This window comes from Pseudoliparis swirei, chromosome 6 (assembly GCF_029220125.1).
Source record: "Pseudoliparis swirei isolate HS2019 ecotype Mariana Trench chromosome 6, NWPU_hadal_v1, whole genome shotgun sequence".
Classification (NCBI taxonomy): Eukaryota; Metazoa; Chordata; class Actinopteri; order Perciformes; family Liparidae; genus Pseudoliparis; species Pseudoliparis swirei.
The window spans coordinates 21,390,936-21,416,865 of record NC_079393.1 but is presented as its reverse complement, the minus strand read 5'-3'; the positions used below and the strand labels follow the sequence as shown (position 1 = coordinate 21,416,865).

At 43.3% G+C, this 25,930-nt stretch overlaps 1 protein-coding gene across 1 annotated transcript in view; it reads left to right on the top strand.

Annotated features, from left to right (window-relative positions):
• Window positions 1–25,460, top strand: part of cdh13 (cadherin 13, H-cadherin (heart)) — a 289,694-nt gene extending 264,234 nt beyond the window's left edge. Inside the window, exons 13-15 of the mRNA XM_056415719.1 lie at window positions 10,560–10,793; window positions 12,519–12,740; window positions 24,654–25,460. Of these exons, the coding sequence (XP_056271694.1) occupies window positions 10,560–10,793; window positions 12,519–12,740; window positions 24,654–24,817 (620 nt within the window). The 3' untranslated portion in view covers window positions 24,818–25,460. The remainder of the gene's footprint in view (window positions 1–10,559; window positions 10,794–12,518; window positions 12,741–24,653) is intronic.
• The last annotated feature ends 470 nt before the right edge of the window (window positions 25,461–25,930 follow it).

Sequence of the window (25,930 nt, the reverse complement as noted above, 5' to 3'; positions counted from 1 at the left end):
GATTCTGCAGTGGTCGGGTGTATTAGGGATGGACGGGAGGAGGAGTACAGGGCAGTGGTGAGTGACTTTGTAAAGTGGGCCGATGAGAACCACCTGCGGCTGAACGTGGCCAAGACCAGAGAGATGGTGGTGGACTTCAGGAGGAAGGCGACAGCTCCTACACCTCTGAGTGTCCTGGGAGTGGACGTGGACATGGTGGAGGAGTACAAGTACCTGGGCCTCTCCATCGACAGCCGACTGAACTGGAAGGCCAACATCAACGCTGTGTACAAGAAGGGATGAGTCGACTTTTTCCTGAGAAAGCTTCGATCCTTCAACGGTGCAGCAAGATGCTGGAGTTATTCTACCAGTCGGTTGTGGCCAGTGTGCTGCACTTTGCCATTGTCTGCTGGGGAGCAGCATCGAGCCGGTGACACCAGCCGTCTTAACAAACTGGTTAGGAAGGCTGGCTCCATCATCGGCTGCCAGCTGGAGCACCTGGAACAGGTGGTGGAGAGGAGGACGTTGAAGAAACTGGTGTCCATATTGGACAACCCGGACCACCCTCTCCACCACCTCCTACAGGGACAGAGGAGGACTTTCTCCAGACGTCTCCTCACGCTCCGCTGCCACAAGGAGAGATACAGGAGAACATTCCTGCCGACGGCTATGAGGCTCTACAACAGTTCACCTCTTGCCAGATCACCCTAACCCTTCTTATATTTTGTGTTTTGTTTTTTTATTCTTGTGTGTTGCTGCTACTGACTCGACAAATTTCCCCTTGGGGATTAATAAAGTATATATCTATCTATCTATCTATCTATCTATAATGAAAAACTAAGCCAGATGATGGAACAACGCAAACATGGCTGATGGAGCATTTTGTTCACTTTATCTCGAAGCATGACATTAGACCAGCAAAGGGAATCAGTCAGAGGCTGTTCCTGATGAGAAGTTAAAGGCACCATCTGTATATGTCAGCGTGTGTTGTGTCACTCTGGGCTGGATGGTGGCAGTGTGATATGCAGGGCTTTTGGGTGTTTTAATTAGGCAGCCGAGCAGCTTTGCGGTTGCTGTAAAGGCCAGCTCAATTAACACCTTTCACGTAGAATCGACACAGAATTTCTCGAGCCGCGCTGTACTTGTCATATCAGCCTCAATTTACTTTGTTCTTGACAGCAATGTTCGGCGACGAACGACAAATAATGACAATACTTCCAGTGATTGTTCCTCTCCTGCGGGTCACACGTGCACTAATGCTGGAATGTGTCTAGATAAGCCATATTATAAAGTGTCTCCCATGCATTGTTCCCACATGATGAGACACACATAATTATGTTATCTCTGACTTCTCTTGTGGTTTTCAGTGAGATATCTCATCAACTATTGGTACGATTGGTATAGCGGTTGAAATCTAGTACATTTTACCCCTGAGTTTTCCTCTGGAGGCGTAGCTAGGTGACTTTTCAACTTGCTGATCATTCTTTTCTGTTTCTCTAAGAATATGGTTCTGGCTCTAGGCTTACCTGGCCGATTGGCTAGGCCTTTTAAAATGACTGAGTACCTCCCGGTTCCGTTATTTGATCGTTCCTCTGCTCCTGACTTGAACCGAAATTGTTCCAGTCCAACACAATGAAGGCCGCTCCAATGCTCTGAGCGGCGAGGAGGAATCCCCGAGGAGACTTGAGTGAGGACGAACATGACCAGCCTTCACGCCAGTCTTTCATCAGAGTGACACACCCCTTTATTGGAAATCTGTTTGTGATTGGCCGCTGCCGCTGTTTGGACTGCTCTGGAACATTAGTGGACAGAACAATAACTGAACCAACTCAACAAGTGTTATTCTTTATATTTTTGTATTATTTTTATTATTACTAATTGTTTTGTATATATATATATAAGGTATATTTTCATTAACAAGGTAAAACACATGGATGTGTGTTGCTGTAGCAATGTAGAAATGGGTCATGTGTCTAAAAAGAGAAGGACATTCACACACTGCTTTGACTCATCTGTAAAACAGTATGAAAACTATTGTAATTATTCGGACAATGTAGGACACATCTTTTAAAATCTAAAACATCCGAAGTTGCAACAGAGAGTTGTTGAAGCCGACTGACATCTGATGCAGCTGTGCTCTGGTTCTGTCCCTCGAGAACACGGTTCAGAGGAAAGGACGTCTCATTTCTGTAAAAATCTGTTTCCCCGATTACTCTCTCCTCGTCGGGGGGAGGACTAACATCCGTGGACCAGATGATATTGAGGGAAATGTGGATGCAATTAAGAGATTTCTAATAACATATCTAATAGCATAATAACAATGTGAATTGTCCCAGTAAACCATAAAGTGAGTTAGTGGGCTAGAATGCACAATTATTATACGCATTAGGACCCTGAAACCAAAGAAGCTAAATGAAATTCAGCCATTGTATTATTTACACTTGAGCTTCAACATGTCAAAATACTTGCTGTGAAAAAAAGTTCTATAGACAATCTGGCAATGAGGATCAGGAGGAGAACAAGTGATTGTATAAGGCTTTTAATAATGTTTGAATATGAAACAAATTTGGGGGAAAACTAGCTCTTTTATATTTGAGTTTGGCTCAATAGGCCATTAAATGCTGAAATGATGCTAAAATGCTGTGAATATTGTATGTTTAACCAAGTTAAATAGAGTGGTTTCACTTTAAATTGTAGACACTTTATTTTCTCATTTTGATCTGATACCTAATCACAGTAAAAATCCTGTCGCAGAGTTTTTCCGGGAGCAGACCAAAACAGGGAGTCTCCCGATGGGGGCAATTAAGGTGTTTAATTACCACAAAAAGAGCTTGCGGCGTAAGCCTACTTTAAGCCGTATCAATACCTTCCTTCTTCAATCACTTGGCATAATAGCCAGCGACGGATAACCCAAACTCTATTCTGAAAGTAATTTGCGAGGCACCTGTCCCCGGCACTGCTTCTCTCCCCGAAGTCATCTCTCTTAATGACTTGTGCCTTTTGTAATTGGCTCTAGCTGGGTTCATTTACAGTTCTGATCAGCCAATAAGATTAGCAGGCGTCATGTGATAGTGTTTGCCGAAGCCCTGAGGGCACTGATGAGTGATGGGACAGAATGAATTGGGTTATCTGAGGGGAGCTTTAACAAGGTCTGAGACTCGTGCAGTGGCAAGACGGAGATAATACTAAACTAGATAGGATGCTGAATCCTTCAGCATTACAGTGAGAGCACGGGATGTCAGAGGTAACTTACACACACACACACACACACACACAGTCATTTGAATGCTACTTGTTTCCCTTATTCCTGTTATCGTACTGTATGTACAATACAAACAAACCTTGGTGTTTCTGTACCCTCGTGGGATATTGTTATTGTTGCCCTGTGGGTTAAAACAATGTGAACTCATTATGGCCTCTACTGCGGCTGGGTGTGTTTGATTGGAGTTGTGAACAGTTTTCACAAGAATGGACTCGGGAAGCTGTTTCAGTCCATGAAGATAAACGGGATGACTCAGTGTTGTGCTGTTACTGTATGTGCACGTTGTGATGAAGAGCAATGTAAAGTGATGGGGAATAGAATTATCTCGATTTCAGTCAATTTTGTTGGCATGGCATACACCTCATATGATATCATGTAATGCTTCTCTCACATTTCTCATTGTAGATGTTGTTTCGTCTGTTCTCTTTCTGCTCTGTTGCCTTGCCGTGGTCCACCTGTAAATGAGTCTTCCTGACTGTTAAGCTGCAGCATGATGTATTGTGACATTTTCCAATGAGCCATTCCTCATACGAGGACCCTGCTCCTGGCTACCTGTGGTCCCTGATTGTTGTTGTTTCATTTCCTTCATCACACACCTTTATGTGGCCGAGGAAAATAATCATAGTAATAACAATGCTGAATATTTCTAGCCAAGGGCAACATCCACTGGTTGTTTTTACCCGAGCTGCCCTGGTATGTAATAGTGGTTCTAATGAGAAAAAGAAAATTATCCAGATAAGAAGAGTCCTGTTGCAGCCTCCAAGTGGGCTTTTTAAAATCCTGTGATGCCAGAGCCCTTATTTCACACGAAGAAAAACTGATCAAATGTTGGACTTAAATGATGGAACCGTGAACCGAAAAATGGAACTGGCTGTTGTTCAAATTTGTTTTGCTCCCTGCCCTCGACTCCCCTTCTGAAACACATTTCCTCCCCAAGAGGACAGACAGACTGCAAACAGATCGTGGATGTTACACTCACCACACCGCGCTGGGGCAGAAATTGGTGCATTTTAAACCGCCGCTGGCCACAAACCGGTCTTTCCTTCCTCCTTTACAACGGCAGGAGGAAAAAGTCAGACAACAGAAAGAAAAACATAAAGCGATAACAACAGAAAGTGACAGTCAGACATAAATGGAGCATTAGCCTAGAGCCACAGTGTCGGGAGAAAAAGAGTGTTTGGGGGTCACATAGAGAGACAGCAGCGAGGGGAGAGAAAGAAAGGTTAGTTTGCGGCCTCTAGCTGTGGATTAGCCCGGACGGCCCCATGAGTCAATCAGCCCGCCTGCTCCTCTCGTCTCTGGGCAGACGGGAGAATAACAGGGCTGTCTGACTGCCAGCCACGGGCAGGTGGAGGTGTTGGGAGTAGTGGTAGACGATAAAGATGGAGCAGGAGGGTAAAGCCTAAAAGGTGATGAAGGTGGTCCTTGAAGAAATTCCTCAAAGTACATCTTTTCTGAATCCATCCCACAAACGTAGTTTTTCTGGAAGACTGTAGTTTTTGTCTAAAAATAGCTTTATCGCAAATAAACATGATACATGTGCTCACAAATGTATTGGAAATTAGATCCACTTTCACCATGATTATCCTGGGTGGACTAAGTAATAGAATACGTGTTTTATTGTGTAGAAAGGAGAGGAGAAAGGAAGTGCAGACAATTACATGAACACATCTACTACGTATGCGAAGTAAGACGAAACATAAGAGGACAAGAGCAAACTGAGGAGCGTCCGTGCGTCCATCTCATGTCCGGTTAATGGATGAGTGAGGGCCGTCAATTGAGGTTCGGTAGTAATATGGGATGTATTTCAATCTCCACACAAGTACTGTACATCTATAAATATCATATATATATATGAACACAAACAAACATGCATCTAAAAAAAGGGGCCAAGGGCAAAGAAGGGAAGAGGAGAAAAAGAACAACATACAGTATATATATATATATATATATCTATCTTTTTTAATTTATACAATTGAAAAGTTTTGCCTGCTGTTTCAATATTTGTTCATCAGTCTGGAAGCACGATACTTTATTGTTTGATTTTATCAGTACGCTTCCACCTGTTTTTGTTCTTATAATGCTTCATCATCATCATCATCATCATCAACATAATTATCCAACGTTCATTGTTTGAAATATAATAAATAATCCTTTATCAATATTCTTGCCTGATAGCTTGTATCCCAAAGGTTGATAAGCTTAAATAAATGATAGTGTATTTATAGTCCAGTATACACAGAGATTGTATTTGGTGTCTCTCCCCACAAGCTAACTTCTAATTAATGCCTACAGGTGGTGTCAGGGTGGAGGAGGTGGTGGCGGTGCTTCTGAAATGCTGCAGGAGCAGCAGAAGCATTGCCAGATGGCATTTTACAGAAATTGTTTGCAAATGATAAGTGCAGTAGTGGCATAAATGACCAAATCATTGTAATTGTCTGCCGTATTGCAAAGCTATATATATATATATAAATATATATATGGCTATGTATATGATGCATTTACTGAAGTAGCGTTTGTCATGTGTGAGTCGTCTGCCTGAACGCGCCCTGAGGGCTTTGCTCCTTTTATTATTAAAGACAATTAAATCTAAACTCACTCGTTAATTAGTTTAATTCATGCTCTGAAACCAATTTATCAGAATCAATCCCTACGTGTTAATTTTAGCTTTGGAGCGTGATACACCATTTAATATCTATTTTACAAAAAAGCACTTTAACAAAGACGTTGCTTGCTTTTGAAATTCAAAACATTCTAATTTCATCCCTGCAGTCGAACTAAACCGTCACAAAGCTGCTGAACTAATCCGCGCACAGATTTCCACCCACATTTATGTTCTTCTAACCTGTTGGTAAAAGACAAGATGTCAGAGCCTCAAATATAATTATATTACTTTATGTTTGAAGAAACATACTCTCTTGCAGCCAAATTGGGATTAAGTTTAGCAGAACACTTTACTGGGTCAACAGCTGACGGGAGCTGGACTATAATAAAGGCAGGGAGAGAAGGTTTATGCAGAGAAAGATGTCTTTCCTGTTATATAATTGGGGAGCTGATAGTTTTTTCGCCATGCTAGCAGAGCATCTCCAGGGAGGCCTCAGCATGTCTGTCTCTACAGTTATTACAATGGAAATGTGTGCACAGAGTTCTGGTCCCAAGATGGTGAAGCCTCCTGCCTTTGGTGGTTCCCAGACTTCTCCTCTCGAGACACCTCGAGGTTGACGGTTTAGATTTTTTTAATGAACAAGGTTTTTACAGATTGCCATGAACTTCGGATCAGGCATTCATGTTCCCCTCAGGATGAACTGGACCTATTTAGGTGATTCCTTAATTGTCAAAGTAGTGGCACCATCAGGTATAACATTGTGTTTGTCCAAATGTTTGGTTTGTGAAAAAATGCAGGAAAAACTAATGGTGGTAAATATTGGTTAATGTTATATATTTATGTTAGGATGCTGACTGAAGCATTTAACTCTAAGAACTGCTTTAACAAAGTACAGCCCCAGAGAGTATAGCGGACACGTAGTCTGGAGACAAAGTAGATGAATACATCTTCAGTCGTGGACATAGAACAACTCAGAACCATTAGAGAGTTTAATAATAACAAGTTCAGAGAGATATAAATCCGAATTTTACTTGAATTGTGCATTATGAAAGGACATTTGAGCAGAACTGTAAAAACTAAACTGTCATATTCACTAGTTATTTGCTAATGCTTTATTACTCTCTACCCACCGACGTGACCATTGAGACAATTGCTATCTGAGTTACTAGAGGAAGCGAGACAAGCCCACATAACACATAAACATAACATTACAGGATTACTCACACACACACAAACACACACACACACACACTTTAGGCAGATAGAGCAAAGACCTTTGTTCTCATTTCCATGATGTTGTTGACTGAAACCTCCGTTACCTCGACCGGAACTACCTGCACAGTTTGATAGCTAACGTTTGACACTGTCTATAACCAATAAGACAATAAGAGGACAGTTTGCATGCACAGGTTCTTTTGGCACAGCAAACCCCCCACATGTCCCCTTTCTTTAATATTACCTCTACTTTTTATTTAAGTTTTAGTGCCTAACGTGCGGTAGAAATATAGCGGAAAAGATCCATAAATTCCAGGCAGTTTAATCCGAACTTTAGTGACCGAGCGGTGTGAAGTCGAGGCCGGCAGCTCCACTGATGATGACATAGGCGTGATGCAAGGATAAGGAGGAGTGGGAGAAGTGAGCAGCCGAGAATTAGAGTGATTAGGTGTGGGGAGTGTTCATTTATGACAAACGGCTTCATTTAAAGCTAGCCAAGCACAGAGAGGGCCTCTCCCACCACAAATGGGTTGAAATGTTCATCTCTTTTTCACTGGCGGGGGATCCGAGCCCCCTCCTCACGTTCTTGGTGTCGAGTGATAATAGATTATCTCGGGTCTCGCCTGAAGAGCTGCTGTTTCGGCTGCTCTTGATCCACCGCTGATATCGTCACGGCCGTACTTATCGACAATAAGGGCTGTTTGCTGTTTTGTTTCATTCCGCCACTCCATGCAGAACATCAAGCGAGTCATTTCACCATTATTATACAGTTGAAATGCCAAAGTGATTTCTGGCTCCCTCTCCCAATCACAGTCTGCTGATGGCTTTACAGCTGAGAATTAAATTAAAGTTTTGAATTTCGCAAACAAACGGATCGTGATGATTATTTGAGAAACACTTAACCGTTTTAGATGGGACTCCCTGCAGACTGCCATGAAGCAGAACATGTTTTAGCTGCAGGTGTATGGGACAGACTTGCCTCTGCCATCCGTCATTAATTTCTCTGTTGTGAATGAAAATATAGTTTTTCTCTCTCCAACCACCAAACCATCTGAGGGAAGTATATTAACTTTACTGTTATTGCCGCTTCTTTTGTTCTGGCACAGTGAGCAAATCATATTTGTTTTTATTCTTTGGGTTGGTGGGAATGCAGGCAGGGTGAGTAGGCCCTGGATTACTGCCATTATCCTTGAGTCTGCCCCGACTCCTGCCTGTGAGGTTTCCGATCCACTTGGCATACAGTTGACACACGTTGATGCATCACACGCATTGTAACTGTTTAACACTTGGACACTTGCCTCCATCGCCCTGCCAGAGGTATTTGGCAGCCCGGGCAACTTGATGTTGCTTCTGTTTAAAAAGGTTTTGCATGAATAAAAAGCCCCAGCATGGAGATGAGAAATGTTCCATCTGGATTATTTTCAGGTGAATTTGACATTGCTGTTGTGTCGCCTGGGGGATTTTCCAATGTGAGCGCTTCCCGCACAGGGACTCGTGCAGTATGCACCGGGGCTATTGCGGTGCATGTTTACACCCATAGGTTGTGTACTGTAGGTGACATCAAATTATAACAACACGTCAAACGTTTTGGGAATTCTCTTCAATTTGTTTTTTTTATTTAATACTGCGTCATTCAATCTGGCAAATAACTGACCAATACTTAAAGTCCTCCACCAAGCAGTGATGGCCAATCAATGCTTATCAATGGTTGAACACGGTCGGCTCGTCAAGCTTTGGTTTTCTCAACATGTTGAAGTGGTGTTCATGAGGAGAGGTACTAATATCAATAATAGGAGGGTTCTGTGATCTAATGTAAGACGACATCATCGGCATGTCCAGCTTACTTATTGACCGCTTATTTACTTACTACTAGGAGTGTACACAATTCACTTCACTTTAAATTCTTGGGATCACGTTTCCATCCCAAATCGATTCCTGATTAAAAATGTAATCTTAGGAGTGAAAGACAGGTGTGTAGTCAATTCTAAGACCAGGTCCAGTCGAGTTAAGACCAAGTCCAAGGCAATCAAGTCCAAGTCAAGTCTGAGTCCTGAGTGTTTTTCCAATGCTAATAATGTGATTGAGGGATTAGGATGGACCGAAATCATTTATATAGAGTCAGTACTGATCATCTGACATCCAAATAATCAATCCATAGACTTTAGGTTTGAGGTCATTGCAGCTTAACCTTTATTAATAATAAATGTTGAGTTTGATCTGGTATGTGCCACGTACCAACCCCAATATGCCCACATGGGAAAATGTGTTTTCGTTCACTTTTATTTATTGACATCAATATTGATGCAACTACCATGGACCCGATAGGAGGGGTATTGCAGCAACTACCAATTGATGAAGTTTAAACTCATTCTTATTTCAAGTGACAAAATCAACAAATGGACAGACATTTTTTTGTCTGTCTGTGTCTGAAAATAAATCCATTGATTCAAAATGTGTGCCTTTAGGCGGTAAATCTGCCGCTGTTGTCATCTGAAACTGTATTCACTCAGTAATGGAACAGAAAGCTTCCTATTTTTCATATCTGGTTAAAATGATGATCCATCTATAATTTAACTGGAAAAAAGATTTACCAAGAAGTCTAAACGTGTCATATTTCAACTTGTAAAAACCCTCCAGTGATTTTGCCTCATTAGTTTTTTTTTGTATGTCCTAAAAAGTTAACTTTCACATTATCAGCAGTTCATGGCGGGAACATTTCCTGCTGAGTGTGTGCTGCTTCAACGTCACCGTGTAAACCCCCACTGGGTTTAATTTCAGCATCTCTTGACATTTATGTCACATATATCTTGACTTGTTTGTTCCCCGCTCTCTGCCCTCAATTGTGTGAAAATATATTAGTAGTATTAGTATTGTACCTTGAAAAGGTGGAGAGGACCCTTATTGTAATAACAGATCTTGTCTTTAGGTGTTAATTGCTGACTGACCTCCGGGGCTGTTGTGGATGGCGTGTGGATTTTTAAAAATAACCTAATCGCGGTGGAACAGAGAGCCGTAATAGAAAAGAGCCAAGCTGCTTTTTCACCCTGCATCCTTCAATGAGGTGTAATCTCAGACAGCTCAAAAGCAGGCTCTGCGCCAAGTCAAAATGTTCTCTTGCAAAACACGAGCCACTGTGATTCATGCTCTTACGGCATTATAATTAGAGACGCTTTTGTTTCGTTTGGGTTGAATTAGGTCAGCGGAGTAGAAAGGATCAGGATGGATCTCATTAGGTTTGTTGGCATTTCGAGTTTTTTTATCAGGTTATGCTTTAACATTTTTTTTCGTCATGGCAGAATGAAAACTATTTAACGGAGAATTAGCTTTAAAATAATCATGAGTACATGAGTCATGAGTTTAACTGCAGCCACATTGTGTTATAGCTCTTTTCACATCCGCCCAGATCGTTGCTGTTCAGATGCTGCACCCAATGAGCAGCACACTACCCTCACTCTGGCCTGTCCCTTCCTAACATGTGTCTATTGTGTCTGTTTCCAGGCAGCCCTCCAGCCACAGGGACCGGATCATTGGTCATTCACCTGGAAGACTACAATGACAATGCCCCCTTTGTGGTGCCGTCTGTAGCGCAGGTGTGTGAAGACGCCCAGGACAGGAACGTGGTCATAGTTGGGGGGCGGGACATGGACCTCGCGCCCAACGCCGCACCCTTTAAGATAGAGCTGGGGAAACAGCTCGGCCTCGATAAAACATGGAAGGTCACCAGGGTTAACTGTGAGTATTCTACTTCGAACAGTAAATGGTTCACCGATTGAAAAACAACAATACATACATGTTTCATACATGTGTGCTCCAACAACAACCTTGACAGACCACAGCACCAAACGTGGTGTATCCGTGTACACAAGTCACTTTGTCTTTCCTGTTATATCACTATTTTATGAGCATTGAGTCCATTCTCACTACAAAACGCACCCTGGGGGATGTAGGCAAACAAACAAATGAAGGAAAAGAAAGTGTGAGAAGGATGAGGGGGGGGGTAACAAAAGTAAATATCACTGCAAGAACAATCCAGGCTCAATTCTACAACCATCCACGCTGACCACAGAGCAGATACACCGTAACTAGTACGGCTCGCATGACGAGGATGAGAAGAAAAATAATAGAAGGATGAAGAGGAGGATAGACAGATTACCAAGACATTGATTCGGGGTTGCATCAGCGGCAGTGCTGTCTGTGTGAGTGACAGAGCAGAGCTGAACACCTGCCCAGAGGTATTCGCTGTGACTGACAGCGGGAGAGGGAGGCACAGACACTCCTCAATCACCACCGCTGGAAGAGACAGATAGGGCCAGCAGAGAAGGAACGGACTGCCACGAGCTCATCTCGCCTCTGCTGGGCGCGTGTAGGTGTGTGTGTGTGTGTGTGTGTGTGTGGAAGGAGAGCTCTAAAACATGTATAAGCTTTTACCATGCAACCATTTTGAATTCCTCTTGCTATAATTTTTTATTGTTAGTTTGTGAACACTGATGCATTTTCTTTATGCATTTTCAACCAATAGATCATTACAATTTAGACATTTGTGAAATATTTCTTCAATAACTGAGTAACACCAGCAGCCAACTCGGCATAGAATGTGGGAAACATTGGGAAACAGACTGTCTGTGTCCTGAGGGAACAGAATCTCTAAGCGCTTGCTAATTTTAATTATATTTAATTTGTTAAATACAAACACTGAAGCTGGCCGGGAGGCTCGAGGTGGAACAACAACAACAACTAAGTGAGACTCTTAACAACAACAACTAACTGAGACTCTTAACATCGGTTCTCTCGTTCCTTTGTGATCACGTTGAAGGTGCATGTGCGGTGTGTGTAACGGGATAAATGCCACAACAGATTAACACAATTGCACAATAACAACATGACTACAGTATGATTGTTTCAACTAAAATACCTGTGGAGGAATCTGCCAGAGGGGAATCTGGTGGTGACAGTCAGCTGTTGGTTGATTTGTCACACGCTGATCAGGGTTTGTAGAAACCTCGGGATGATTCTGCTTCTCTTGCCGCACGAATCAAAACACACCGATGAGCCAGAGGAGTGGGTGGTACAAAAGAGGGCCACTGCATCTATGACATGTGTACTGCTGCCGGGGGGCATTGTTTTGAGCACACAGTAAATGACATGTGCAACTTTGCATCTAGTGGCACAAATCAGCATCTCCAGGATGTGTTTGGTGTGTCTGAAAGAATTTCAAAGTGTGATGCAACAACATGTAACAGTGTTAATGGTGCCACTTTGTGTCACTTCAGTTGTCATGAATGGCCGACAGTTGGCAGACAGTTCCTTTGGGCATCTCCGTTTTGTGTTAAGATCCACGTATTTAGTTCTGCGTTGCGTAACGGGCGGCTGTTAAATGCAAACTGAGTGGACAACTCATGCAGGATGGAGGATTACCGTGCTTTAAATCTCCCTCTTCTTCTTCTGTGTCTCCCACAGCCACACACTCCCAAATCATGCTGTTGCACACTCTGAAGAAAGCCAACTACCAGCTCCCGCTGCTCATCACTGACTCAGGGGTGCCCCCTTTGTCCAACAACACAGAGTTCAAAGTTCAAGTGTGCGTCTGTCAGAAGAACAAGATGCACTGCAGCTCTGGCCACGCCCACCGTGCCAGCCTTCAGCTCGTGCTGCTCGCAACACTCCTGCTCGCCCTTCTCTGTGAGTACCATCAGAACCACAACACAGAACACATGACGAGTGGAGACACTGTATATACTACATATTAAACACTAAACACTTAATACTACAAAATAAACACTAAACACTTAATACTACATAATAAACACTAAACACTTAATACTACATAATAAACACTTAATACTACAAAATAAACACTTAATACTACATAATAAACACTTAATACTACAAAATAAACACTTAATACTACATATTAAACACGAAACACTTAATACTACATAATAAACACTAAACACTTAATACTACATATTAAACACTAAACACTTAATACTACAAAATAAACACTAAACACTTAATACTACATATTAAACACTAAACACTTAATACTACATAATAAACACTTAATACTACATAATACACACTAAACACTTAATACTGAAGCAATGTGGCGTCGGGCTTCCAGTTCATCATGTGGCAAGAAATACAGACGCAATGTCAAAAGGTTCTGACTTAGTATACGTGTATTCAAAAGGGAAGTAATTCATCGTACTCAGGGAATAAAAGTCATACCAGTGTGTCCATGTGTGTGTGTGTGTTTGTGTTGCACCGATTAACTATTTGAATCCCTTTCAATCGCAAAGTGTGCTTTTTTTTGTGCATCTATTTTACAAAAGTGTGTCTGTTTTGTTCTTTGACGGCACGCCTGAAGAACTCCCTGTGACGACGAGCTTGACTTGAGTCTGAATGTCTCTTTTAGGCCATCAGCGGTAGAATGAATAGTTCCACCTCCTTCTTTCACAGCCTGAAAGTACGTCCAACAGATGGTTTTGGTGAGACAAAATAAGTGGCAAATTGAAGGCTCCTAGATCCCGTTCTGCCGCCTGAGCTCGTTCTCCGTAGTTTATAGTCAGGTTGGCTGTGCGTGGGAGGCGGGGGAAGCCGGAGGGATGCTGAGAGTGGGATGAGAAGAAGACCACTTGAAATAAGTGAGGAAAAGAAAATGCTAAAAAAAAGGAGAATTTAGCCAGAACAATAGTGAAGTCGTATTTATAACATCTGTTTTCTTTCTCCTACTGATTTGACTGACTGTGAAATAAGTTGTTGAAGATAATCAGACAATCCACGCTCATGTCTCCTTCCTGTTTCCAGCTCTCTTCTCTTGGTCTGACCATCTTTCTCCCTCCTGCTTGCTGCTCTGTTTCCTGTCGTTCATCCCTCAGCCGGCTCTGACACGGCGTCGCCTCCCTTGTACCTCTTCTCCTGCTTTATATTTATTTCTATTCAGCGATCAGCACTCTCCCCCATAATCCTTTGCTTACAGGCAGAATCTCTGCACCTCATCTTCTCATTTGCTCTCGCCATCATCCGTGCATCGAGCGTGACCCATGGGTCTTGCTCTGGCTATGGATCATTCTGTCTATTGACGCACATCTTTTTCTCAAAACGCTCAATCACAGCAGATGACCGCGCCGTTTGAAGACCTCATCGTATTGTTCTCTCGGGACGCAGTCGGAGCTCTAAGTTGCCGCCAACTTCTGTTGAAAAGACCGTGATTCAGGGGGCGCAGAGTATGAAGCTAAACTGACAACGTGTGGCAGGCGAAAGCACGCCACGCTCCGGCGTTGATTGACCATTAGTCGCGGTTTCAATGCAACACGCTAATCATGAGCGTAAGCTGATGCAGTGTCAGCACCCTAACCTCTCACAAAGTTTCACGGCAGCAATCCTGAGAGCGGACCAGCTGGAACAGTCGGTTAGCTTTTCACGCTCTCTCCTTTTGAGAAATATTTAGTTATCTGCCGTTGTCATGGCAGCAGCCGGAGCGTCTGAACTCGAAGGCATGATAATTGGTTGACGTGCCAAGACGGCATTAAGAAAGTCTCCCCGCAGATGTCCTTTGACTCTGAACGACAGCAGCATTCATTACCCCACTGTAAATAGTGCAGTGATCGACAGTGGCATTCATTAGCCAAATAGCTGCTCCCGGTGACAGATTCTTGGGCTGCCTGGTTCTGTGGCCGTGTACACGTCGATTCATTTGGACTGAAGCATGTTTGGGTTGTCAGAGCAGATGTAACAGTGAGCGCGTTACCCCGGAGCTGGAGGCTGGTGTACAGAGAGAGCGGAAACAAGGATGGTGTGTGTGTGTGTGTGTGTGTGTGCTTGTCTCCGCTGGGAATCTCAGATACTACAGCAGGGAAACAGGTTCCACCAACACAGACACTGAACATCCCTTCACACACACACCAGAGGGATGACTCCTGCTCAAGCGCAACACAGGGACCTGTGCTGGGGGACTGATCATGGCAGTGTATAGTCAGATAGTCTGACAGAGAGGCAGAGGGCATGGTGTTTCAATTCCCTTATCTCCAAGCTGAACTCTGACCCTGCAGCAGAGAGATGAGGGGAAGAGAAATAGAAAGAGCCAGAGGCAAAGGATGCTGAAAGGAGACGAGAATAAAGGTGTGGAGATTAAACTCTTCTGTTTTGTTCTGTTTTTACCCACCAGGCTGCACGGCCACGCAGCAGTGTGTGTCTCTCTCCTCCCTTTCCCTCTATTGCCCTCTCAGCCCCCAACCATGACTCTAAAACTATTAGTCTGTGGACACAGAATAGCTTCAAGAGAAGTAAGGGCCATGTAATAACTATGTAACGTTCACTGTCAGTTAATGTCATTCTAACAACACATTTCTCATGGTTATATTTTACATAAACATGAAATCTCTATGCTTGGGGAAATGACTGTAAATGCTGTAAAAGTCAACACTGACTTGAAGCATGAGAAAAGAAACGCCAACCTTTTCAGTGTGTGTCAGAATCCAGCGCTCCAGATGCACTTTGTGACTCCTAACACGAGCGTGCATGTGTAGGTGTGCACTGTTGCCATGGTACTCAGCATCCAGATCTCTATTCCAGTGTATGTTTTATTACTATACCATCGACAAAAGTACGAATTCAATTCAATTCAGCCCATTTTCACAAATAAGAAATTTGTCAGGACTCAAATGCTGAAATCAGTGAGCAGTTGTGACAAAATTTGTCTCGGAGTGCTTCACAATCTGTACACATAGACATCCCTGTCCCAAAACCTCACATCAAATCACAAATAGTTCATGAACAAGGGGATAATAAACCCATATTAATCATTTCAATTCAATATTAAATGTGAATTTATTCAATAGGCAAACACTTTTATTAAAATTCAGCAAATATCTCCACTCCCTATTTGAATAAAATGATGAATTGGATTAAAATATGTTGTCCTTGTTCATGTCCTCTTCCCTTTCTGCAAGAAGAAGAGCAAACAATCTCGTGTCAACAGGGGAAATGTTGTTTTTAAAAGGTTAAACACCGACAAATGTGGATCAAAGCAGAATATTTCGATACAATCTTGTCGTGAACTTTGGAAATTATCACATCATCTATTTTCCAATAAATGTTGTCTTTTGGACCTTTCACCGCTCTGGAATTATTGAGAATGTTCCAAGTCGGAAAGAAATCTCCGCAGGCACATTATTATTCCCATAACTTTCCCAATCTAATACTACAACTGTAACACACTCACGACTGAGCCTGTTGGAATGAACACTGCCGTCTCTCCTCTGCTCCAATAATGCTGTGCATATGTTGACGCTCAGGAAGCCCGCCTGTGAAACAGGAAGCAGAGGCTACGTGTGACCGCTCCGCTTCAGGAGTGTTTAGACTAACACTGATCGGAGGAGCCTGATCATTATCTGCAATAGTAGAGATGAAAAAAAAAGTTGCTTTAAAATTTGAACGTCAATGTTACAAATGACGCTTCGCCTCAAATATTGAAGTCTGTCTCTTATTAAGTGATTATCACTCAGTAATGTACAATATAAGGTTACTCCACTGGGGTTGAACACAGCAAGAGAGGGAAAATACTGCGCCACTTGATAAATTTAGATTATAAAATGAATTTTATTGGATTATTATAATAGTTCATGTTCCTGACATTGTTTTATAATGGTGCATGCACACACGGCTGCATGGGTAATTAGAACACATCACACACACTTATGCACACGTGAGAGATTTAGTAAAGAATCACACACCTGCGCGTGCCTTGTGCGCTGTGTCCTTTTCCATGACACAGTGTGTCTGTGTGTGTGTGTCTGTGTGTGTTTTAACTGTGTGTAATGTATCTCTATCTATCCAAGTGTTGATGTTTCTCATGAGCTCAAGAAGGAGAGAGAAAATTACTCCGAACAGAAAATGCTATCTTGACAAAAATCACATTCTCCTCGTATAACAACCGATGTCATATATTTCCCACAAACTCAAACAAGACAGAGACACAGATTAGCCCGAGAGCCTCGCTAGAATGACGCCTGAATCAATCTCTGCCCCACTGGCAGATGTTCTGGGTGAGTGTATCTACTGGGAGCCAGAGGAACTGAAGTGACGCATCCGGACCTCAACCCTCCCCACTCGACTCCTTCAGCATTGATTCAGCTTAGCAACCCGTCCTCAAGCAGAGCCTTGTCCTCACTGGCTCTCTGTCCTACCTCTCCTCCCGATAACGCTCCACCAGGGTTACTTTACTTCTCAGGTCCTTAAATAATATATGTAACTCTGCAGGACGGGGAGGGGGAGTGCCAACATATACACTTTGTTTGCTGTTGCCGGATTGGCAGTTAAATCCCGCCGGTACTTTCACCCCTCTCCACTCTCACACACAGATGAATACCATAAAGTAGGGACACATTTCAGTTTTATCCTAAAGTTCTGTGGAGGGAAATTCTCGCAGTTTCATCAAGAAGAACACACACACACAGACTCGGATTCAGGGTGTCACATGGCCATGGGGAAGCAGCCGTTGTTTACCTGGTAACAGACCTTTGGACCAACTAAGTGCTGCATAGTGCACAAGAGCAAGGCTACTCATATGCCATATTTTAAAAGTAATTAAAAGGAGGAACTCGGTCCCGCAGCTCACAGGTAGCAAACCAATACAGATGGCAACGCTGCCCCCTATCAGTGTACACGTGAACTGCGGGGCTCTGCTCAGCACAAGCGCTATCTGCTTGCAGCACCTGCACTGTTGCTCTGATTGATATTCTCTGAGTTGATGATGTGTGGCTGGAGGCAATAACTTGGTTGGACAGTATGTAAATCATTTATATTTTACACATATAGGCAGTGTAAACGTGGCTGTGCTATGGAGATTAATATGTTGCTGCCCATAATGGCTGTGTGAGAACGAGGTTTATAAGAGAGGGGAAATATGGTGCTAGAATGAAGATCTCTGAGGGAGCCCGAGCTGATGCTCTTACCCACATTGCTATCTTCTAATCTTGCATGCAGTGCATATACAGGCACAGATACGCACACCCGTTTCATCCTATGTGCTCATTTATGGAAGATCTAGGAGCTCAAACTGCTTGCTAAAATCTTCCGTGCAGGATTAAAGGGCTCGAGCTGCAGATGTGTGTGTAGTCGTAATGCACTGCAGAGGACCTGCTTCTCTCCGTGCCTCTCTGTAATTCCGGCAAGAGTAATAACGTAATTCCTATATTAAAGGAGAGAGAGTAAGAGGGCGAGGTAAAAGCAAAGCATTTACCATCAAACACAACAAACAGCTCCCAGCACAGATGCCACTAATTTACCTCCGTCGACCCGGGGTTTTAGGACACACTTTTCCTCTTCTGTGGTTCCTCTCCTCGCTCTGACACTTTTCCTTCCCCAGCTCGACACTAATCCCCTCCCAGCAATAGAGTCACCCTGTTTAAGGGCTTATTTACTCTTATAGAGATATGTCTTTTTCACAGCTCCTTTTGAATACGCCTCGCGTCAGACTGCAGTGTGTGTCGGATGGGTTGGTTCAGCCTTCACATCAAGCTGTCAAAGGTTATTGATCTTTGAACTGTGATGTGTGTGATGTGAATTTAAAGAGCTGTATCATCTCACAAGACAGACACCTCTAAGCAAAGGAGCGATCTCTACAATACTGAATGTTTGGAGACTGACGACCTTATCTTTCAACCTGGATTACACCCAGAGGTCCGTGACACGGTCATAATTTGCTATAAATTACTAAATTGTGCTATATCATTAAAAGGTGTCAGTTGTTCCTTTTCTGCCAATACAACAAGCATATTATGTCCATTACTCCCACCCATGTTTGCTTTGGGCCAATAGAAACTCTGATATGATTGCAAGACACAGAAATAAGGTCATTATTTTGAGATTAAAGCAATTACTGAATTTTGCTCCCGTTCACTTCAAGCTGTTAAGATCCGGTACTTTAAATGTTGGCTTGAAATGCTGTCAAGTTGTCCAAATGCAATTTGGATGAAATCACCCTCTTTATAAAAGGTATATAAGTGGTATAAACATTCAATAACAGTGCACATTTCCCAACGGTGGGACTGATACATTTTATTCAGTCCAGTTAAAATGTGTTTCTGTGTAGCACTATGACACAGATCTAAAGTATTTAGTTTTTAAAGATTAAAGAAAGAAAGGGTAGTAAGCATATGCTCACTCAGTATTATAATGATAATTACATTTTTGTTTCATATTAATCCTGTTAATCTGTTTGTCGTATGACATAATAAAAGCATTTCAATTCTGCCAGACACAAACGAGCACTACAGGATGAAAAAGGAGTTGTGAGTAGTGTCAGTGATTACATTACATCCACCTCCCTCAATACTGGACCCCAACAGTATAATTGTTGTCCCCATTAGTCACCTGACAGACGTACAGTCTGCTCACTCAGAGATGTAATCCTGCTCTCCTTTGACCATTCAATTGATCCCAGAAGTCTCTTTAAAGTCGGGTGTAACCGCGGCTTTGACACGTATCCAAAGTCACCGTTAAAGAAACTGCAGAGAGCATATTGCTGCTTTATAATTAAAGGTACCTCAAGCTTGAGAAAAGTCCTTGAATGGTTATTTAGATGTCTTCATTTTTTGTTGGAAGCAAGTGATGCTGAAAGGCTCCATGAATTGTTAATATAAAGACTGCCTGATAACTGCTTTGCTGGTATGTTGTACAGGGACATAGAGGGAGTTATAATCCTCAACACCACAGATATATACAGGAGGATGTACAAAGATATCGATTATGAAATGTAATTGTTACATTTAATTTACGCATTCAAAATTATTCATTATTGACTTAATATGTAACGCACTTCACAATATGTCAACACTGAAATATTGTAAAATGATTCAATAGAGATTAAAATATTTCCTGAAGACGATCATACACAGAAGAATTTTAACTAAAATCATCACCTGTCATCTGCTCACTGACAAATTCCTGTTATTTCCTTCATTATAATGTTTTATATTTAACTCATTCATCATTCAATTCTGCGTTGGTGGAGCTCATTAACTTCCATTCCAGTCAGTGTAACCCTGACGGATTCCTGTCTTCTCCCATAATGTTTCTTCTTCATGCTGCAATGCCGCCGTGACACACCTGAGATAATCAACTGTCACCCTCCGTTCCTCTCGGCAGTTAGAAGGGCTGGAAAGTGGTTACTGTTCCCTCCGGTGTCCTCTTTGATTCCTCGTCGCCTCCCGCAGCTTGTTAAATTTACATTTTCCGCATTAAGCTTTGGCTTTTACCTCGAAAGTGGAGACGGTGAGTCAACATCGGTGAATCTGTGTGATTCTCCGTCAGGTCATCCATATGCATGCGCACAGATGAACTCCTGTCTGTCGGCTGCTGGGAGATGGAAGCAGGCTCATGATGTAGCAACCGAGTAGTGAGAAGGTTGTGTGTACATACAGAAACCTACGGGGCTCTATCCTGGAGACAAGAGACCTCCTCTCCGCTGGAGCATGAACACGTGATGCTGGTGATCAATGTCACACTGATATGTATGCGTGTGTGCGTTGGTGAGTTTTATATAGACAAACAAACGCACATCCAGAAGAAATGCATCCTTGTGAACTGTTCCCCCCGTGATTCTCTTTGGCAGCACAATATGGCGGCGCAACTAAATCTGCTCGCTGTAGTGACTCATTCATAACTCGGCCAACCTCCGGTGTCGTGATTACATTCTGTTCATCCCTCTCTTTCTGGCTTCGGCTTCTTCCCACCTATAATTATCCCTTTCATCTGTTCCTGACCTATGAGTTCTTAGCCTGTGTCTGCACTGGAGCTGAGGTGGATTGATTCTGCAACGTATTTTCATGTCAAGGCCGTGACTTTTTCGCCAGAGGGGGAGAATTGGCTCTTTTATAACTCGCTCTTCATGCGAGCTGAAACACGGATGCCGTAGTCTCATTAGATTTGCAGAAACCAATATCTGAGTCTTGACTGCCTCGGAGTGTTTCTCGACTTTTATTTCCGTTTTTGTAGGCAACACTTAGTCCTGAGCTTTATGAAACGGGGGGCATTGGAGGAAAAACTATGGAGAAGGAAAAATCAATCTGCCCCACACGCTCCTGTTCCGTATCCCCACACCCCCCCCTCCCCATTTAGGCACGCTTCGATCGCCTGAGACTTTTTTGAAGTGTACAGTCCAATTCATTTCGTGATGTCTGGGAAAATTATAGTCCACATTCCTCAAGACCGCTGCCTAATCTCGTCGAGAGGGTCAGAGAGATGTGCGCAGAAAGAGAGCGGTGGAGACGGAGGAGGATTTTGAAACGTCAACAGCCAGCAACGCACCACGAGTTAGTCTGACTGCTTAACTTATTAAACAAAGCACACGCGACCAGCGAGGGCCGCAGTTCAGCCACTCGTGCGCTCGCAATAGAAATGCAAAGAGCGGAATTCATCAGCGAACCCTTTAGAAACACTGGCTATATGACAAAGTGCCACCTCCAGATTGGTTATTTGACACTGTCACGACGCTATTAGAGTGGACCCAATAGCACGACTCAGACAGGAGTAACAAAGATTACTGTCTTTGGTTGGAAACAGGCTGGGTCAAAACCGGGAGATCAGTCGAAGAAGCAAACAAGTCCAAAAAGGGGCGGGGCAGAGAATCAGAGGTCAGAACAGGCAGGTCAGGAATATACTCTAATAACGCTGGAGAACTTGGCACGAAAACACAAGACAATCTGGCAGAGGACAAGTGGAAGTGAGGGAGCTAAATAGTGAGGGACTAATGAGGGGATGGGCTGCAGGTGAGAAGGGCGTGAGGACCAGGTGAAGGGAATGAGGGACTAACGAGGGAGTGATCAGAGGCAGGTGAGGGGAGTTGGATTGACGAGATGGTGTGACAGGATGAAAACAACTATTACAAAAAGGAAGGCGTGGAGCTAAACTGTTACAGACACCGTGTTTCGCAGCGTGCATTCTGCTAGATTAGCAGTACACGGCGAGGCTTAAAGGTAAGCCTGTTAAGTAAGGAAGAAGACTTCTGGTACACCGCTGCCTCTGTACGGAGGAGTCGTACCAACAGTCACAGTCGTCAGCGGATACTGCGGGAGGGAAGAGGTGCTGGGTTTACTGTAAAAAGCACATACTACACGTGTCTTGCAACTTTCATCCTGAAAGTGTGTATCGATGTGCGATGCCGTGTGTGTGCTGTTCTCGTGGTAATTGTTGGATCTAGTTGGAGGCAACGCTTAGCTTGTCAGCCATGTCGTGGTGTAGTGTCGGAATACGCCATATGCTTCAGACAGCCACACACTTTAAAATCTTCACTGATGCACATCTTTGTTCCAGCCCACATCGTCTCAGGGAACCATTTGCAACAGTCACGATTGCTATGGTTCATCTAGCTGCTGTGTTTCTCACTTTGACAACCACCGATTACACATCGGTCAAGGTGGTCAGGACCAAGGCTCTTGGTAGTTGTTGTTTGTCTTTGTAATTTTACAGGTGGAGGGCTAGCATGTGCTCACGTCAGATGTGACTTGTTGCCTCGGTAAATATTGATGTGTTCTGCAGTCGGTACCAGTGTCAATGAGGCCAGGCGGAGCTCTGGGATGGTGATGGAGGGACGGCCCAACACAGGCTTGTCTGTGTTCTTTCCACGCTGACGTGACGTTTTTATATTTACACTTTGGAAATTTGAGATGGGCCACATTGTTGTGTAATTTATCAAAGGTGATGAAGATGTACTATTAGTGAGGGGAGGGAGGAAGATTGCTACAATAATTGGATATTTCTATTGAAAAATACATTTGAAGGCAGATGTGTTCGACAGAGGAACCACAGGTAGAATAACCTGGACGTGCCTTTCCTGTCCTTTCAGAGTGCACTTGTGTTGTACATGTACTGAAGTGCAATCTGGATTTAGAAGTGACCTTTTGCAGTGCACGGTTTGGTTGCAACTGGTCCTGCGTATGTAACTGTGTCCATATTTTTTTTATTTAGTTTGACAGCTTGACTTAAAGACATTGTAGAAGCCCAAAGTGCCAAATCCAATCCAGCCATCTCCAAAAGAAAAGGAGACGGGGAGAGAAAAAGTGGAAAGAGAATGAGTGAAATGGCGAGGAGGAGGGAGGAGGGAGAAGGGGGAGGAAGGATGGAGATGGAGGAGGAGGAGGGATTCTGTGGAATGCTCGTGACAGAAATAGGGAGCCGACTTGGAGGAGATGTCTGGCAGAGAGGCAATCAATAAACGCTCACATTTCTGTGTGTGTGTGTGTGTGTGTGTGTGTGTCAAACTGTCACATTACCAGGGATACCTTTTTATTTTATTTTTTCAGACTGTATCACCAGGGAAAACACCGCTCTATGGTGCTTTGAAGCTCATAGGTTCTCATAAAAGATGATGTGTAGATTGAAACCGAATTTCAGATAGGGGGGGGGGGGCGTCCAGGCTAATCTGTCGACCACTTGGCCCTATTTTCTGTCCTCAGTACCGTAAACTGAACTCATTCTGAAGTAGCAGTGACGTCGTCCTCAAGTGCTCGTAGCAGCCGGGTCGGGTCTCTACGACCCGCGCGGTCAATGGAAAGCACCACCCGGCGCTCGAAGTTTGGAGACAGTAGCGTGCGTTCAGCCATATCGACGGCGCTGTCGTCGACGTCGAGTTTCAGGGTGGAGGCTCACGTTAAAGTCGATGACTTGGTTGCTGCTGCCCGAGAGGGGACGACTGTAACTTGCGTGTCCTGTCCTTATTGAATCTTTAATGACGCCGTCACATGTCCTGCGTAATTGATTGCAATGTATCTGGTTCAGTGATGACCTTTACTTTACTGTATCTCCTTTCTTTCACACGCATTCCTCCCCTCCTCCTCCTTGCTCCTTTTACTCTATCCTCCTCCTCTTTCACCTTCTCTCCCTGCAGGCCTGTAGATTCTGCTGAAACCTCCCGTAGTCCTTTTTGCAACACTGGAAAAGCAACGACTTATCTCCCACACGCAACCCAGGCTTAGGAGAGGAGGAGGAGGAGGAGGCGATAATGAAGAAGAATCGAGGAGAAGACTTTTCACCGCGAAAAATCAAACAAGAAAACACACACAATCCCCACTGGCACAACAACCACTCAGCTTTCCTTTTCCTTTTAAATATCTCACTTCTCCGCTCACCGCTCTCGTCTCCTTCTCCTCATCTTTACTTTCCTTGTTGCACGAGTCTTTCCCCACGTTGGTCTTCTCTCATCTCCTCGTGTTTTCCTGACGCTATTTGACGTTCTTCTCTATCTCCCCTTTCGACTGTGCACATCAATTACGCCACTTCTTTTTCACCCTTTTCATTGTATTCCCTTTTGGCAGACGCTCATTGGGTGTCAGCGGTGTTCATGGCAACTCCTCTGGAGGAGATACTTGAAACAACATGTATGTTGATGTAACAAAAGAAAATCTATAAATCAATTTGGTATTGGAACTCATCAAACCGCTCCTCCTTTCCCACAGTGCATCCAAAACTCGCTGCATCCCCGGTTTCCTTTTTTTCCTCCTCTTTTATTTTCCTTCCCCCCCTCATGCATATACATAATCCATCTTTCTGCCTCTTCTCCCCCGTCTCCCTCTTGACCCGTGTGTCTCCCAGCGGGCCGGGCTGCACCGACGGCCGAGCTCCCGTCCCGGTCGGGGAGGAGCATTGACTTGTTGATGTGTTCCTTTGTTTTCTCGTCGCAGACTGTGTTTGATCTTGTTTCCCTCGTTAAGCGGAGAGAACAAAGCCCGTGTCTGTGTCTGCAGTGGTCGTTTTAGGACGAGGTGGTAGCCATAAGCCTTCAACGTCAGAAACTCTCCGGAGTCGTTTCTTCGATTTGCTTCTGTTTTTATTGCATTAGTTGTCATGGAGTGGAAAACAGTATATCTTTATAGTAACGGTGTAAACCTTTAAAAAAAAAAAGTACTATTATATAAATATTTTATTTTTTACCATTGTATAAATATACAGTATTGATTATTAACTTATGTACTTTGATTGCAAGTTCTTTTGTCGCACACAGTGAGTAAATAAAAAAGAGGAATTCTTTTTTCTGTGAATTTTAGGCACTATTTCTAATGCTATTGATGTGTTGACTATTCTATCGTAACATCCTTTCTTTGATTTTTTAAAATCATTTTAAATCTGTGGTTAATTGCAGAATCCGGAGTCTTGTTTTGATGGCTGCCGTGTGTTTAGGTTATCTTCCGTCTCTCCTCTCCATCTGTCATTTCAAGTCTCAAGAAGATGTGTCAGAAGAAATCGAAAGCTGTGGTTTTGGTGGATAGTTTTGCGTTTTTTTTCTTGCTCATCAAAAGAAGGTAGCTCGTGTGGAGGACCGCCGTAAAGAAAAAGATGACATTTTGAATGAGTTACGTCTGTCTTTTGCACTAATTTAATAAAGCCGTTACTGAAAATTCACACGTTGATTTTTGGAAATGATGTTTTGACTGCATTACCAAATGATCTTAAATGAAGGGAGAAGTTTGCACATTTACAGAAGTATAAAAATCACTTAGGCCTTCTGTACATATTTGATATGTCATAAAATGAGCTTATTAGCTTTCTCGCTGCGTAGATAAACTGAAATAAGTATTATCAATATAAAGCTACAGCCATGAGATGTTCAGCTATGTTTATCATAACAGTGTTAATCCAGGGGAAACTGCTGGACTGGTTCCGGTCCGAGGTTTAAAAATAATCTGCCTACTTCTAAGGATGTTGAAGCTTTACACCCGACGGTGCACTTCCTTGGTCCTCAGAACACCTTCCAGCTGCATCACACACACAAGCGGCAGCTCCTCAGAAACACCGGGGAAATGACGTCTGGCTCACGGCAAACAAACTCACACACGAGTCCAACGACTTGCAGTCAGAAACAAACATTGTGT